Source organism: Herpailurus yagouaroundi, unplaced genomic scaffold (genome assembly GCF_014898765.1).
Source record: "Herpailurus yagouaroundi ecotype Mexico unplaced genomic scaffold, PumYag 67690, whole genome shotgun sequence".
NCBI lineage: Eukaryota > Metazoa > Chordata > Mammalia > Carnivora > Felidae > Herpailurus > Herpailurus yagouaroundi.
The window spans coordinates 1,573,038-1,588,652 of NW_024420490.1; the positions used below are offsets into that span (position 1 = coordinate 1,573,038).

Genomic DNA, 15,615 nt, shown 5'->3' on the forward strand with positions numbered 1-15,615 from the left:
ATTCTAGGAATGTTCTCTGCCTATAATCGTCATAGGGTAGGAGTGGGACAGAGGGGGAAGTCTGCTGGGAATTTATTTGGAAAACTTTTGAAAAACAGTTAACTGCTACTTTCCTTCGTGTGACCTATGCTTCCTGACGTGGACCTGGGTTGAATTCTATGCTGCAGGACGCTCAGCTGCAACCCTGGCCTCTACTCACTAGATGGCACTAGCGCCCTCCAGATGGTATGATCAGAAATTGCCACACTGACCCCCTGTAGGCAAAGGCACCCCCAGATGAGAACCACTGGCATAGGCACTCTAAAATCCAGACTTTTTAAAAAAACGTTTATTTATTTCTGAGACAGAGCGAGAGACAGAGTGCAAGAGGAGGAGGGACAGACAGAGGGAGACAGAGAGTCCGAAGCAGGCTCCAGGCTCCGAGCTGTCAGCACAGAGCCCGACGCGGGGCTCGAACTCTCGAACTGTGAGATCATGACCTGGGCTGAAGTCGGCAGCTCAACTGACTGAGCCAGCCAGGCGACCCATTGAGATCATTTAGGCATACCCTAGAATCAAGGCATAAGTAAGAACACCCCAAATGCCCATCGACAGACAACTGGATAAACAAAATGTGGCATATCCATATGATGGACAATTATTCAGCCATTAAAAGGAATGAAGTTCTGACATGTTACAACTTGGATGAGCCCTGAGAACTTTTGCTAAGTGAAAGGAACCAGACACAAAAGACCAACACAGGATTCCTTTTATATGAAATGTTCAGAATAGGCAAATCCCCAGAGACAGTATGGTTGCCAGAGCCTGGGGGAAGAAGAAAATGGGGAGTGACTTTGAGTAAGTATGGGCTCTCTTTTGGGGTTGATGAAACTGTTCTGGAATCAGAGGTGATAGTTGCACAATATTGTGAAAATACTAGAAACCACCAAATATTTTTTAAAAACTTTGTGAATATGTATTTGTATCTGCCATTATGTGCTTGTTTTCTAAGCACCGTCTTTTGGGCAGTGTAATGTGAATTCTGGAATTTTCTCTGAATCAATGTAGTATGTAGAAGTAATCACTCAGTAAAATAGCCCATCTTTCCCCACAGTACAACTGAAAATAAACTATTTTTTTTTTAAAGAATAAAGGTATAGCCTTTGCTTTGTATACAAATCCTACACTATGCCATAATAATTCTGTCACTTTCCAACTGTCGTGGAGATTATTCTATATTAGAACATATCAAGCTGTGGCATTCTTCTTAACAGCTGTGTAGTATCCTTGTATGGATGCGTGTGTTTAAACCACTAGTTCTCTACTGGGGGTCATTTGGTAGCCCTTGTCCTCCAAAGCAGACAGTTGGCAATATCTGGAGACACTTTTTGTTGTCACCCCTGGCGGTAGGGGGGCGCTACTAGCATCTAGTGAGTAGAGGACAGGAAAGCTGCTTATTAACATCCTACAGTGCACAGGACCACCCCACCGGAAAGAATTCTCCTCCCAAAATGTTAATAATGCCCAGGTTGAGAAATTGGCTCAACTTTTAAAAAATGGAATAAACAGGGGCACCTGGGTGGCTCAGTCAGTTGGGCGTCCGACTTCAGCTCAGGTCATATCTCACAGTTCGTGATTTCAAGCCCTGCATCGGGCTCTGCGCTGACAGCTCAGAGCCTGGAACCTGCTTCGGATTCTGTGCCTCCCTCTCTCTCGGCCCCTTCCCCACTTGTGCTCTTTTTCCCTGTCTCTCAAAAACAGATATTTTAAAAATTCTTTTAAAAAAATTAAAAAATGGAATAAACATTTGTATAGTGAGCCTTTATTCTTACTTTGGTTTCTTTTTTTTTCCCCCAGAAAAGAATTGAGATTTCTAGAAGTAGGTTAAATGGGTTAAAGGGGAATGCCTTTTTCCTCTGAGGTACATGGGGCTCCCGTTGCTACAATGAAGGGGGTGTTTCCTCCATTCTATCTGGTTATTGCTTTCCTGCAGGAAAGTGGGTGATTTTTGCATATTTATTTTAAATTCAGCAAGTTACTAAGAAGTTTTGGTTGATACTCTTAGCACAGTGGTGCCAAAGGGGTCTTGGGGGTGAGGATGGCTTTCTATAATCTGTTGCGCCTCAACTCCAAACCATGCCAAACATACAAGCTACAACCTCGAAGCCTGCGCCATAAGCCCAGCTTCTGGAAACGTCCTGTGCCCTCCCTCCTCCTCCAGTCACGCCACCGCCCAGAGCTGGATGCAGTCACTGTGGGGTTTGCTTTTGTTAGCATAGTCCCACAAAGAAATAATTTTTCCTCCTCCTTTCCAACAGCTGTAACTCATATTAGTAGCTTCGAACTTTCCGGGGCGATATTAAATCATAATGGCGCTGGTAGACATTCTTGTCTTTTTGTTCCCTCAAATTAACAGGATTATGTCTAATATCTCCGTGTTAGATGTGACATGGGAAGTCCACCGAACAATAGTCTTCATGATACTGAGAAAGTATCCCTCTTTCCCAGCTTTCCTAGAGTATTTTTTTCTTTCCAAAATGGGTTTTGATTTTTTTATTTGTTTTAAGAGAGAGAGAGAGCACATGTGCGGAAGCATGCAGGGGAGGGGCAGAGAGAAAGGGGGAGAGAGAGAATCCCAAGCAGGCTCCACACTGTCAGCACGGACAAAGCCCGACGCGGGGCTCGAACTCATGAATTGTGAGATGATGACCTGAGCCAAGATCAAGAGTCGGAGGCTTAACCGACTGAGCCACCCAGGTGCCCCATGCGTTTGATTTCGATCAGGCTTCCTTTTTACCCCCAGCTTTGATTCAACAATGGGTTAGTGTGGTTTTGAGAGTACACAGCAAGGTAGGAAAAACAGGCTGTGTGGGAGACGGGGGTTTGATTCCAGCTGTGAGTTTTCGGTGTGAATCACCAGCACCCTTCCCTCCCTCTCCAGGATATGGTGCGGGCAGTGCATGCAAAGGCTGCTGGCCACCGTCCAGGAAATAGGAGTGTGGCTTTTCTGATGGGCACACCCTTGGAAACAGGACGGGTTTGTTCTCCTGAACAAAGTCAGAGAACCTGCTGAGGCTTGTAGTGAAAAACCTGGGGGGAAAAACACTTCTAAGCCCAACTAAGAGCATAATAGACACCATCATCCTTAAATGTCCCTGACACATGATGATTTACTCCTAACTGTTCTTAAATGTAACCAAGCAGGAGTGACCGGGGACTTTCAGTGCTAAAACCAGGAAAGTCCCAAAGCTATCATTTAAACGATGATTTTGAAAGGCATACAACACGCTTCTTCTCAGAACAGGCGAAGAGAAGAGTTCATCAACAGCGTGCTGAACTTGAAGGGCTTCTTTTTCCAGCTCAACTCAACTTTGGCAGGGCATGGGTTCTTCAGTTGGTTCTGTTTCCCAGAAACCAGAGTTGCCCTAAGCAACTCAAGCTATTAGGCCTGACCAGAAATAGGTAAATACAAAAAGTTTCCACCCTTTACCACCCAAGCCTTTTGAAAACAATGCTTCCCAGAGCCCTAACTCCTGGCAGGAAACACTGACTGCATTTTCCCCTTCTTCTTGTGACCTCCAGCTGTAGCTCCTTCTCCAGGGCATTCCTGCTCCCTCAATTCTCCGGCAAATTTTCCACGGAAAACATACAGTTCTCCAAACCATTAAGTAGAAAACAACAACAACCGCTATAAATGGGTCCTCGCTCTTTCCCATCTGGTAGAATTATAGTACTTCCAGTTTGGAAGATCATCTAGATCATCTTAATGTGCTCACCAACCCCTCGGGGCTGTTGCTGAAATACACCGTTGCGTGGGTCCCACTTCAGGTGATCGGAATTTTCTAGGATAATATTCTCCACATTTCTTTGATCACGTATCACTATTAGCTACAAAAAAAAAAAAATGTGAGCATGCACTCATAATGCATATATCTATTTAGGTTGTGTATTCCCGGGATAGTACAACGTAATTTCATTTTTATTTGAACAAATTAATGGAAACCGGCACAGCACTGACTCATGTGGCACACAGCCTATTTTGAGGACCACTGATCCTGAAAATGCACCCATTATGTTAGCATTCAGCGAATGCTTGTATTTCTACAGGCATAAGAAAATCACTGTGATTCAGGAAGCCTATTCTATGTTTTATATGTATATTATAACACATATAATAAACATATATACGTATATATATAACGTTATTACAAAGGTCTTCCTTCTATTGGTTTGTATCTATGCTTCGCATCCAAATGTTTACCTTTGCGGGCATGCAAAATAAGCCTAATCCCTCTTAACACTACTGCAACTCCTATACCTGAAAACGGCCGGATTTCCTTGATAGACAAGAAGCTTCTCTAACACAGTAAGGATCCCAGCAACCCAACAGAGAAAAATAGGCCAAGGATATAAATATGTAAGGTAAACAAATACTTAAAAATGAAAACAAAAACATAACCTCGCTCAGCTAGGAAAAGGGAAACCTAAAACCACGCTGAAGTATTCTCTTTCATTTATCAAAACAGCAAAGAGCTGGAACAGCGGGATCAGCCTGTGATGTTGGTGTTGCTGAGGGAAGCCTGGCACCCCCACACACTGCTGTGCTAACGTTGATTGGTACAACCTCCATGGCAGGTGCCTGATGAAGCCATTCAAGAGTCGTTGTTTGAATACTGGGAAAATGCTAACCTTATAATGGTAAATGAAAAAAAAAAGAAAGAAAGAAAACACAATACCAGAAAAAATATACTAGAAGGAAATTTATCCAAACAATAACGATATGTATTTCTGGATGGTAAGACAACATAACAAATGATTGGTTTTGTTGTTGTTGTTGTTGTTGTTGTTTAGTTTTTTGAGAGACAGAGAGGGACACAGAGATAGAGAAGGGCAGAGGGAGAGAGAGAGAATCCCAAGCAGGCTCCACACTCAGCTCGGAGCCCAGTGTGGGGCCCGATCCCATGACCTACACTGAAATCAAGAGTCAGACACTCAACCGACTGAGTCACCCAAGCACCCTTCTAGTTCTGTTCTTTATACTAATTTAGCCTTTTCAAAATTTATACCAAGCCTGTAGAAAATGCACCAGGGAGGAGATGATGAGAGCCTATCAGGGGGCCTGGTTCTGAACTGCAGACTCTTAACGTCCACATTAAGAGACAGAAGAATGCTTGCCTTGCCTACACGCCTGGGAAAAACCGATACAGTTGATTCTGGGTATTCCAGGTAGTTATGTTCTATAAAGTTGCCATGACCATCGGATTCACAAACGCTGAACCGCTGCTCTTGGGGAAATACAGGGCCTAGTCCCTTTGAGCCTCTAACCACATTTTCATCAACCGATCAACATAGAACCTTGTTTTATGTGTGCTTCTGTTTAAAGACATCTCACGAGTAGGTGAATTCGTGAATACAGGATCCACAAATAATGAGTAATGGCTGCAATTATAACTCTGCTTTTAGGGAAAATTCTTACTCAAAAGTAAAGGGCCAAATCCCAATATTCAACAGCTGAACGCCTTTGCAGGTGAAAGTTGAGCACCTTAAAATTTATAAATTGCAATTTATAAAGGAAATTAAGTTTCCTTTCCATAACAGAAAGGAAAGCAATGCGTGTCATGATTCATTTTATTTAATACATTCACTGTGTTAGCAAAAACTCTATTATCCAATTAAATTCAGCCAGTAGTTACTGAGCATCCCCACCTGCAGAACATGGTGATGTGTGGGATTATGTCAGCTGAAGCAATTTACAGTCCTCCTGGCCACGGGCAGGGAGGTTGAGGCCAATTCCTAACTCCAATACACAACAGACAGAATGTGATCGAGGTCACCATAGAGGTCTAACGCGCATGAGACTAGCAAAAATAGAATACTATGGGGACCAAATGAAGGAGAGAGTGTACCCTCTTGGGACTGTCTTATAAAAGCTGGTGGAGAGAGTGGCATCTAAACAGACCTTGAGGGACTGGTACAATGGTAACTGGAGCTGTGCAATGGGAGTGATGAGAATATCCTGGTACCAGAAGCAGAGGAGAATAGTGGGGACATGTGTTCTGGAAACCATCAGAATCCAGCATGGGTGTAGGATAAGTGAAAGGAATGGCTTCCATTACTGCTGTAAGGCAAGACACAATGCCCCCAAAGTGCTAACAGAGAACTGGACGGCCAATGACTAAGTGGGGAACGGAAACCGGTCCAACCACCTTGAGCCTTCATATTGTTTCCAGAATCTTCTTGGTTAACTCAACCTTTACATGGCAGTGGTTAACTCCTTAGCAGTCCATCTTTCACCTCCTTAACCAGAATGCAAACTGGAAGCAAGCAGGGGACCAAGCCTCCTGCTTCCTTAGCCTCTGTCCCTCTGCCCACCACCCACTCCCCAACACAACACACACACATCTAACCTACAAAGGATTGCCCAACACCAATGTTAGCATGTCACCAGTCTTTAGCAAGTATTTACTCATTCGGTAATTGGCTTTGACAAACACAAGTGAGCCCTGGTCTTCTTCCTAATACAGGTTCTTCTCACTGAGCAGATGGCTACATTTTCTCGGTAACTGTCCCTGCATTTTCCCAGAACATACGTATACGTACGTGTAGAGAATGAGAATCTTTTAAAGTGCCACCACATTGCATCATACATTTTTGTCTCTTTATCTAACTAAAACTGAAAACAAGTGTTCAGCAGAATCTCTGTAAATCTTAGAGTTAAATTTTTAAATGTACAGGTATGACCTTAAAATTCTAATTTTTAGGCTATGTTGTATTTCAGCCCCTTGATTCTAGAATTCCTTAGAACTGAATTGAAATACTAATAGTGTTCTTAGATTGTCTTTGGAGTTTAAAATATTACATGAGATTAAACATTTCTGAATTTTCTTGAAGAAAAACAAGTTTTCTACATAAAATTATTTAAATCACACCTTAAATTGTTTCTTTTCTCACAAATTATTTTAATTACATAAATATTTGAAGAAGCCAATCCTTGCTCTTTATTAACTGCACAAATAAAAATGTCTCCAGTGGCACAAATTCAAAGAACATTAAAAACAGCAAATATTTAAATCTGAATATACTTCATGTAAAGTATACGGCTTCCCAGAGTAGCCAGTCCATAGCTAAGACCTTCAGAATGAATTTAACTATTATTCATTGTTTCTAACTCTGAATTTTCTATTAGGAGTGATCGCTCAATTTAATTACAGAAGCGAATTTAAAAATACACACTTTTGCAGTCAAATTATTTTACTTACTGTCTCAAAACCTCGATGCGGGTGATCAGGAAATCCACCTGGTCTACCTCCTTTAAATTCGTCAAACAGTAAAAATGGGTCCAGATTTTTCAACTGAAATAAAAATTAAATCCAACAGATTAGACATGCCTTTTATTTTTTTTTTTTTGAAATAAAAATTAAATCCAACAGATTAGACATGCCTTTTAAACCACACTACTGGGGGCTATCTTCATGGACAGATCTAGCAAAACTCACTGAAAACAACGTAGCTGATGAGAATCTTGAAATGAAGATCACTTTCAGGAAAGAATGCCTTATACACGTCCGCATGCACACGCGTGCACGCACACACACATGGACTGTAAGTACGTTAAAGAGCCTAGTTTATAAAAGGTACAAAGAGGAGATACACATTTCATGACCATTGAAGATCTAAACGGTCAAGCACAAACAAGATACAGTCTGTATCCTAAGCAGATTCAAAATCCGTGATAGCATACATGCTCTGGAGGAAGGCAATTTAACACATACGAGGGAAGGGGAAGGATCAGGGAAGGTACTTTCAGGGAGGTGGCACCTGAGCTAGGTCCTGAAGTACATGTAGGAGTTAATGAAGTAGAAGGGGGGAGAAGGAAGAACATTCCAAGTAAAAGAGCAGAGAACACTGCTAAGCTATAGTAATTATAATAATCTATCTGTAGCTTCTTTTGGGTTTTCTTTGCAGACATTCAGATTGCCAGTGTATTTACCAATAAGCTTTTGCCCGGCAGTTCACAAATTTTTTGGCTGCATTAGATTAAAGCTGTGGCAGGCTGCAGTTTTTGTGGGGTCTGCTAGGCTTGGCTGGTCTCTCTATGTGGCTTATTTTCCATCCCAAGCTGAAACAGTGGCCACCATCTAGGACATGCTGTTCTCATCACCAAGGGCAGGAGCAAATGGGAGCCAAGTCAATAGTGCACAATCACATTAACACGTCCCAGGTCACAGCACGTGACATGGCCAAGCCCAAGGCAGGAGGAGGGCACTTAAACCCTGCCTATGGGACTCACGGGGAATGCACCTAAAAGTGGGTTTGGAGTGTGTAATCCCATTATGGGGGGCAGTGAATATTTGGGAGTAGTATTCCAACCAACACCCATCAGCAAATAACTGGGGTCCTTTACCCTTCATTTTCAATCCTTACACTTTCTATTTCTTTTCCCTTTTTGCAAGCCAGCGCATCTACAATGCTGAGTAGAAATGCTGGTAAGTAGACGTCGTTGCTTTTCCCTGATTTTACATAGATTGCTTTTTCAAGATTCATCGGCATGCAGGTTGTTTACTACAGGTTTTCTGCAGACTCCCTCCACAAGGTGAAAGAATTCCCCTTCCGTTTCTAGTTTACTAATTTCTTAAACCTACACAGGTGTTGAATTTTATGGAATGCTTTTTCTGCACTGATCGAGATAATTTTTCTCTCCTTTAATGTCTTAATGTTGGTAAATTACATAAACAGATTTTCCAACATTAAACCAAATTTGCTGTGTTCAGACAATCCAAACCTTGTTGTGATATGTTATCTTTTTTATACATTGCTATATTTGCATAGTTAATATTTTGCTTATGATTCTTGCAAAAATGTGTATAAATGCCATGCAATTATCCTTTCACTTTGCTGTCCTTGTCTGGCCTTGACTGCAAGGCAACGTAGTTTCCTAAAGCGACGTGAGGTCTCCCTGGAGCTTCATCTGGAGGTGGAGAGTTTGTGTTACTGGAGTTATCTATAGTTTCAATATTGGGTGAAATTTGTCTGTAAGATCATCTGGACCTGTTGTCTTTGAGGTAGACTTTTAAAATAGGCTGAGTGGGCCTTTTAGGGAAATCCTTTATTTAAAAAAAAGGGATGGACAGCTGGCACTGATCCTTTTGCCCTTTCCCCTCGTCCTCCTCTCTGAGCCCAAGGGCGAATGGTTACTATTGCCTCAACAGCTGTCTCGGGCCATAAGGTGATGCACTAAGAGCACTAAAATGATGAACTAATATAGAATGAGCATGGGTCTCTAATAAGTGGGGAGCCTTCAGGCCCACCCTACACTGCCTACTCTTGGGTTTTCAAAAGAGAAACACAAATCCATACGTATGCAAACCATTGGTTTTAGAGGCTGCCTTCTGTTACACAGTTGAACCTAATCCTGATATAAGGGTAGTAATGCCTGTGGCAGCAGCCCAGAACCAGCTGAGACCCCACTTTCCCAACACTCAATGAAATGCCAGCCTATATTAAGGCAATATGGGGGCAGCAGAAGGGAGAGGTCCTGTCAAAGATAAACTCCAATAGCTCAGACTACCTCCCGGGCCTACTCAACCTCTAGACAGGGCTGGGGGTAACGATGAAAAAGTAGAGGGAAATTGCAAGCATGCAGTTCAAACTGAGATCTAGATTTGGCCTTGAATGGACTTGAGCTACAACTCTATGCTCCCCACCTTCACTCTACACGTAGAGATCCTGATAATGGAGAATGCCATCTACAGAGGCTATACCAATCAGGACCAAGATCAGTCAAGGTTATTTAATGATATTAAGGAACTCTTAGCATTTTTAAGTGTGTAATGGGATTATAGTTTCATTTCTTAAGGCTATTATCTTTTACAGACACCAACTGAAATATTTATTAGTACAATAAAAATGATTCACTTTTAAAATACTTTGAGTGAAGAAATGGTTGAGGGACACAGAGGAAACAAGAATGCCCATGAATTGATCGCTGTGGATGTTGGGTACATGGAGATTCATTATACTATCTTCTTTTCTATTTTAGAAATTCTTCATAATAAAAAAATACGTGTAAGAGTGGTCCAAGGAAAATCGCACTCCACCAAGGAGTGTCTGGTGGAAGGGGGTGTGGAGCATTGAGGCAAGTGCAAATGAGTGACGGGCTTCCCTCCTGTTTCCCAACAGAAAACAAGCCACTAATATCATGCTGTGCAATCATTCAAATTCCAGCTTGGCCCACATTTAATCATGATGAAAGGCGTGAGCTGACCCCACTCCTTCTTTACTGTTCATCACCAAAAGGCTCAGTGAGAGCTTTGTAAATTCCTCTGCCTCCACGTTTACCACCATAGGGAACATGTCACTTAGGGCCACTAATACGAAACACTTGTAAATTCTACACTAAAATAGCTTTGTGCTCCAAAGTGTGTGAGATGTTTCTTCAGAGACAAAGTCCGGGTGCAAAAAGTTTGAAAAGTAACTACCTTGAAGCTAGATTGGTGCTTTCCTTCTCTGCTGACTGGAGAATTAGGGGTTGCAGGGTACTGAAAACTATGGTGACAATCTAAATGGCCAGAAGTAGGTCCAGGAGGAAGACAACAGTGGTATGCCATACACTGGAGCAGGTCATAGCTATTTCATTGATGGTCATGAAGAACTGATAACAACGTGGCAAGTGCTTACATTACTGTGTTCAATGAAAAACCAAGGACACAAAATTGTTTATTTTGTATAATCCCCATGATGTAAAATATACAACTATATGGACACAAAAGGAAACACCCTCTGTCTTAATAGTGATTAAACCAGGGTGATGGCATTAGAAGTGATTCCTATCCACTTACTTTTTTCTTAGGGTAGAGGCATACACAGCAGACCCTCTGAATTAGTAGACTGTGGGTATCTTTAACATTGTTTTGGTGTTTAATTATTTTTGAGAGAGACAGAACACAAATAGGGGAGGAGCAGAGAGAGAGAGGGAGACGCAGAATCTGAAGCAGGCTCCAGGCTCCGAGCTGTCAGCACAGAGCCCGATGCGAGGCTCGAACTCACAAACTGCGAGATCATGACCTGAGCTGAAGTCGGACGCCTAACTGTCTGAGCCATCCAGGTGCCCCAGAATGGGGGCATCTTTAAAGCATAAGTCTTCAGCAAGGGACTCTTAACTGGGTACCATGGATAGAATTCAGGGTGGCTATACACTTGGCTGGGGAAAAAAATTACATCTTTATTTTCACTAACCTCTAACTGAAAATTTCTCTTCTGAATTTTTTTCTAGTAAAATATATATAATAAAATTTACCATCTTAACTCTTTTTAAGTATATGGTTCAGTGTCATTAAGTACATTCACATTGGAAGGCAAGAGTCACCGGCAGCCATCTCCAGGCTGAAATGCTTTAATCATGAAGACAAAGAATCACAGTAAATGACCAGGACCTGTGACTCCAGAAATCAAAGCTCTTATCATAGCACATGACAGTGGTTGCAGGTGTACTGAACTATTATTGTTCATGTGCCTCACAGCTTTGCAATTAGGGAGTTCTATGAACTGCCACCAGGTCTTATTGATTATTTAATGCAAAATTACTAGATTGCAAATCTGCTTTGTAATATTGTGCTAACCGTATTTCAATATGTTTTCCTTTGTAATCCTATGTATTTTGTTTCATGTGTATAAAAAATATTATTCTGAGAAAGAACTTGTAGGTTACACCAGCCCCCCACCCCGCCCCAAGGGGTTGACAAGACAAAAAGAAATTAAGAAACGCTCAGCAGATGTGTTCTGACAGATGGGGTAATTAAAGTATTAGCTACCCCCAACACAATGGGTCTCCGAGTTCCATACAATTGTTCTGTCTGTGATGAGGTCTGGTAGAATTGGATACTACACCCATCTGGCATCTCCCCAACACCCACCACGCATTCAGCCCTTACAATAATCCTGTTTGCATGTATCCCATTGGAAAACAATGTCTGATGGACCCCAAAACACATTCACAGGTGAAGAGGAAGCTAATGGCAGAAAGAGTATGGGAATATCAGAGCAGAATCTAAGAAGAGGAACCAACCAACCTCATTTTTTAAAAAGAATCCATTTCCCTAATATACTGCTTCCTTTATTCAAAAATATTTGGGGAGGGGGAAGATGTCCAGCATCACTAATCATCAGGGAAATGCAAACCAAAACCACAATAAGGTATCACCTCACACCTGTCAGAATGACTATTATCAAAAAGACAAGAAATAACAAGTATGGGGGGGTGTGGAGAAAAGGGAGCCCTTGTGGACTGTTGGTGGGAATGTAAATTGGTGAAGCCACTATGGAAAACAGTATGGAGGTTCCTCAAAACATTAAAACTGGGAATACCACATGATCCAGTGATCCCACTCCTGGGTGTTCACCCAAAGAAAACGAAAACACTAACGTGAAAAGAGATCTGCACCCCCGTGTTCACTGAAGCATATTCACAATAGTCAAGACATGGAAACAACTGAAGCGTCCACTGAATGGATAAAGAAAATGTGTGTGTGTGTGTGTGTGTGTGTGTGTGTGTGTGTGTAAACACACATACACTATGAAATATTCAGCCATGAAAAAGGAGATCTTGTCATGTGCAACAACATGGGTAGATCTTGAGGGCATTATGCTAAGTGAAAGAAGTCAGACAGAGAAAGGCAAATACCATATGATCTCACTTATGTGTGAAATCAAACAATAAATACATAAACCGAGCTCACAGACACAGAAAACAGATTAGTGGCTGTTGCCAGAGGTGGGGGTGGGCGAAATAGGTCAAGGTGTTCAAAAAGTACAGACTTCCAGTTAGAAGATAAGCAAGTCCTGGGGATGTGATGCGCAACATGGTGACTATAATTAGTATTACTGTGTTACATATTGGAAAGTTGCTAACAGAGAAAATCTTAACGGTTCTCATCACAAGAAAAATAAGTTCTGTAACTATGTACGGTGATCGACATTAACTACACTTAGTGTCGTGATCATTTTGCAAGACAAGCAAATACCAAATCATTATGTTGGCCACCTGAAACGAGTACGATGTCATATGTCAATTATATCTCAATGAAAAACAATCTTTCTGGGGGCGCCTGGGTGGCGCAGTCGGTTGAGCGTCTGACTTCAGCCAGGTCACGATCTCGCGGTCCGTGAGTTCGAGCCCCGCGTCAGGCTCTGGGCTGATGGCTCGGAGCCTGGAGCCTGTTTCCGATTCTGTGTCTCCCTCTCTCTCTGCCCCTCCCCCGTTCATGCTCTGTCTCTCTCTGTCCCCAAAATAAATAAACGTTGAAAAAAAAATTAAAAAAAAAAAAAGAAAAAAAGAAAAGCAATCTTTCTGGAACCTGGTATGCTGCGCAGCGCTGTGTTCCTTGGGCTATAACCACCATTTGCTACCTTTCTGTGCCAACAAGATTTTCTTTTCCGCAAGTCACCATACCCCCGGTAATTTTCAAATAAAACTGCTCTCTCGTGTTGAAAGAGGTCTACCTGACCTAAAATCACCTCATATGAGACAAGCCTCCACGCACCCCCTCCACCAGGAGAGGCCCACAGAGTTGGGTCCCGGTGTTTTTTTCCAAGAACCCAAATCCCTGGCACTGGCTGACTGGCCAACGGTGGACACATGACCCAGGCGAGCCAATCAGATCCTCTCCCCTGGGAATTTGGAAGTGAGCCCTACAGCTACTCCCTGGGGCTGTGAACTTGGGGCTATAAGGTGGGCCCCTTTGGCGGCGTGCACACTGAGGCAGGTAGATCAACCCAGGACAGCACAAGGGAACGCAGAGTAGGGGCATGGACGCCTCCGTTGCACCTTCTGCGTAGGACCTCTGTACCCATGTTAGAGGGACCCACTTTGGGGCGGGGCTGGTCCAGGGGGGCCCCTAATCGCTAAGTTTAGAGCTGGACGCTCTGGCACCCCCACAAGGCAGGTCATGATTGTCCCGGGCCCTCTCTTCCCAAGTTAGCCCTCACTGTCCCACCAGTGCCTTCTGCCAAAAACACAAATAGCCACCCAACCAGCATACCTCGGGTCTGCCAATGCTTCTTCGGACCCTCGCCCCGACCCCTTCCGACTGCTCCCGGCTGAGCACGGACAGGGTAACCTTCTTGGAGGAGGCCATGTCCAAGTCTAAAAAGAGTGTTCCGACGCTGAGCTGTAGAGGAGAGAGGGCCAGAGGGGGAACAAAATAAAAGACAAATCATAAAGGAGGGCACATCCAAGGACTACGAAATAAAGGGTACTAAATTCAGACCTGCCCCAAATATTAACAGCTACAGTATATGGACTGCTTCCTCCGTACAACACCTGGCTTAGGTCATCTAAAATAATGTTGGGGACCATGTATGGTACTAACTAGGTTCCCAGCACCCCACTAATTCTTTGCAATCGTTACCTCATGCAATCCTACAGCCATCACTTACCAGGTTTAGCAATAACAGTTCGGCCGGGCACTTACTAACCTCTAATGAGGGCTGTATCCGCTTTATCTCATTGCAATCTCTCAAGTCCCGCCAGGGAGGTGCCACCATGAGGTAGAAAGATTTATGTGGTGACGCACGGAACACGAAGGAAATCCGTGAGGTCTGTGACTCTCACCGGAACACGCCAAAGATCTTGGCACTGAAAGGATCTTCGAGGGTCACCAAATTCAAAGACCCATCTTTCCCCGCAGTTCACGGGCAACTTCAGCGGCAAGAAATCTTTGAGCTTTGTCAGGAAGTCTTCAGGAGCACGGGAAACCCCCGGGTGTCCCTGCCAATGCATCCTGTATTTCAAGGACCAATCTACACCCCGCCTTTAGTATTCAAAAGCGTTTTCTCTCGGCGGACCTAAGTTCTGCCGACTGGAGTATCACAGAACCAGTAATGATCAATCCCTTTTTCACTTCAAATGCTTGCAGACAGCAGTGCCACCACATCCCTAAAACTCTTCTTCAAGCGAAACACAATCCACTCCTTCAAAGATCCCAACTCAGACCTAGAGAGTCGCTTTAGCAAGAAGCAGAGACTCCAGAGCCGGAGAGCCTGCGTTTGCATCCGGGCTTCACCCGGTCCCAGCTGTGCGACCTGAGGCCACCTGCTAAGCCTCTGTGTTCCTCAGTTTTTCCATTTGTGAAATAGGGGTAAGAAGCCTGCCAACCTCAACGGGGTGTGGTCGGCGCTCTAAGAATGTTAGCTGCTGTCACTCAGAGCCCTCCACTCGGCCACGCCCCCCCAGTCAGTCACCACGCGTCCTCCCGGGAGCAGGCAATCAGTAAATACTTCCTGGGTGCTGGACAGGGGGGTTCCGAAATGAGCTTAATCCTCAAAGCCGTCCAGAACTGTCATCACACACGTACAAGCAAGCAGGAAGGGTCTCGCCCCTACCTATCTGCACTACTTCGAGGTCCTTCCGGACTCCCCGCCCGAAAATCCGCGGCACCCGAACCACGGACGCGGCGCTTACCGGATCGCAGTGCTTTGCCGCCAGGAAAGCCGCCTCCCACCTTCGCCAAACGTCAGGGTCCTACTTAACGTCCGCCGGCAGCTCCCGGGAGCCTGGGCCGGGAGTCTACGGCAGGCCGGGGAGGGCGGGGCCCCGCGCGGCGCTCCCGGCACCGCCGCCCCCACGGGCGCGCGGCCCCC

General features: G+C 43.9%; 1 protein-coding gene across 4 annotated transcripts in view; it reads right to left on the reverse strand.

Moving 5' to 3' along the window:
* The window catches only part of PIR (pirin), a 90,549-nt gene extending 74,944 nt beyond the window's left edge, over positions 1 to 15,605 (reverse strand). Inside the window, exons 1-3 of one of the 4 annotated variants that reach the window (XM_040468300.1) lie at positions 15,437 to 15,605; positions 14,016 to 14,144; positions 7,239 to 7,331 (exon numbers count right to left, since the gene is read on the reverse strand). In XM_040468300.1, coding sequence (XP_040324234.1) covers positions 7,239 to 7,331; positions 14,016 to 14,111 — 189 coding nt within the window. In that variant the 5' untranslated portion in view covers positions 14,112 to 14,144; positions 15,437 to 15,605. Of the gene's footprint in view, positions 1 to 7,238; positions 7,332 to 14,015; positions 14,145 to 14,451; positions 15,056 to 15,436 lie in introns of those variants that run through there. The other 3 variants (XM_040468301.1, XM_040468299.1, XM_040468298.1) reach the window with 3 other exon arrangements.
* Positions 15,606 to 15,615: the final 10 nt, after the last annotated feature.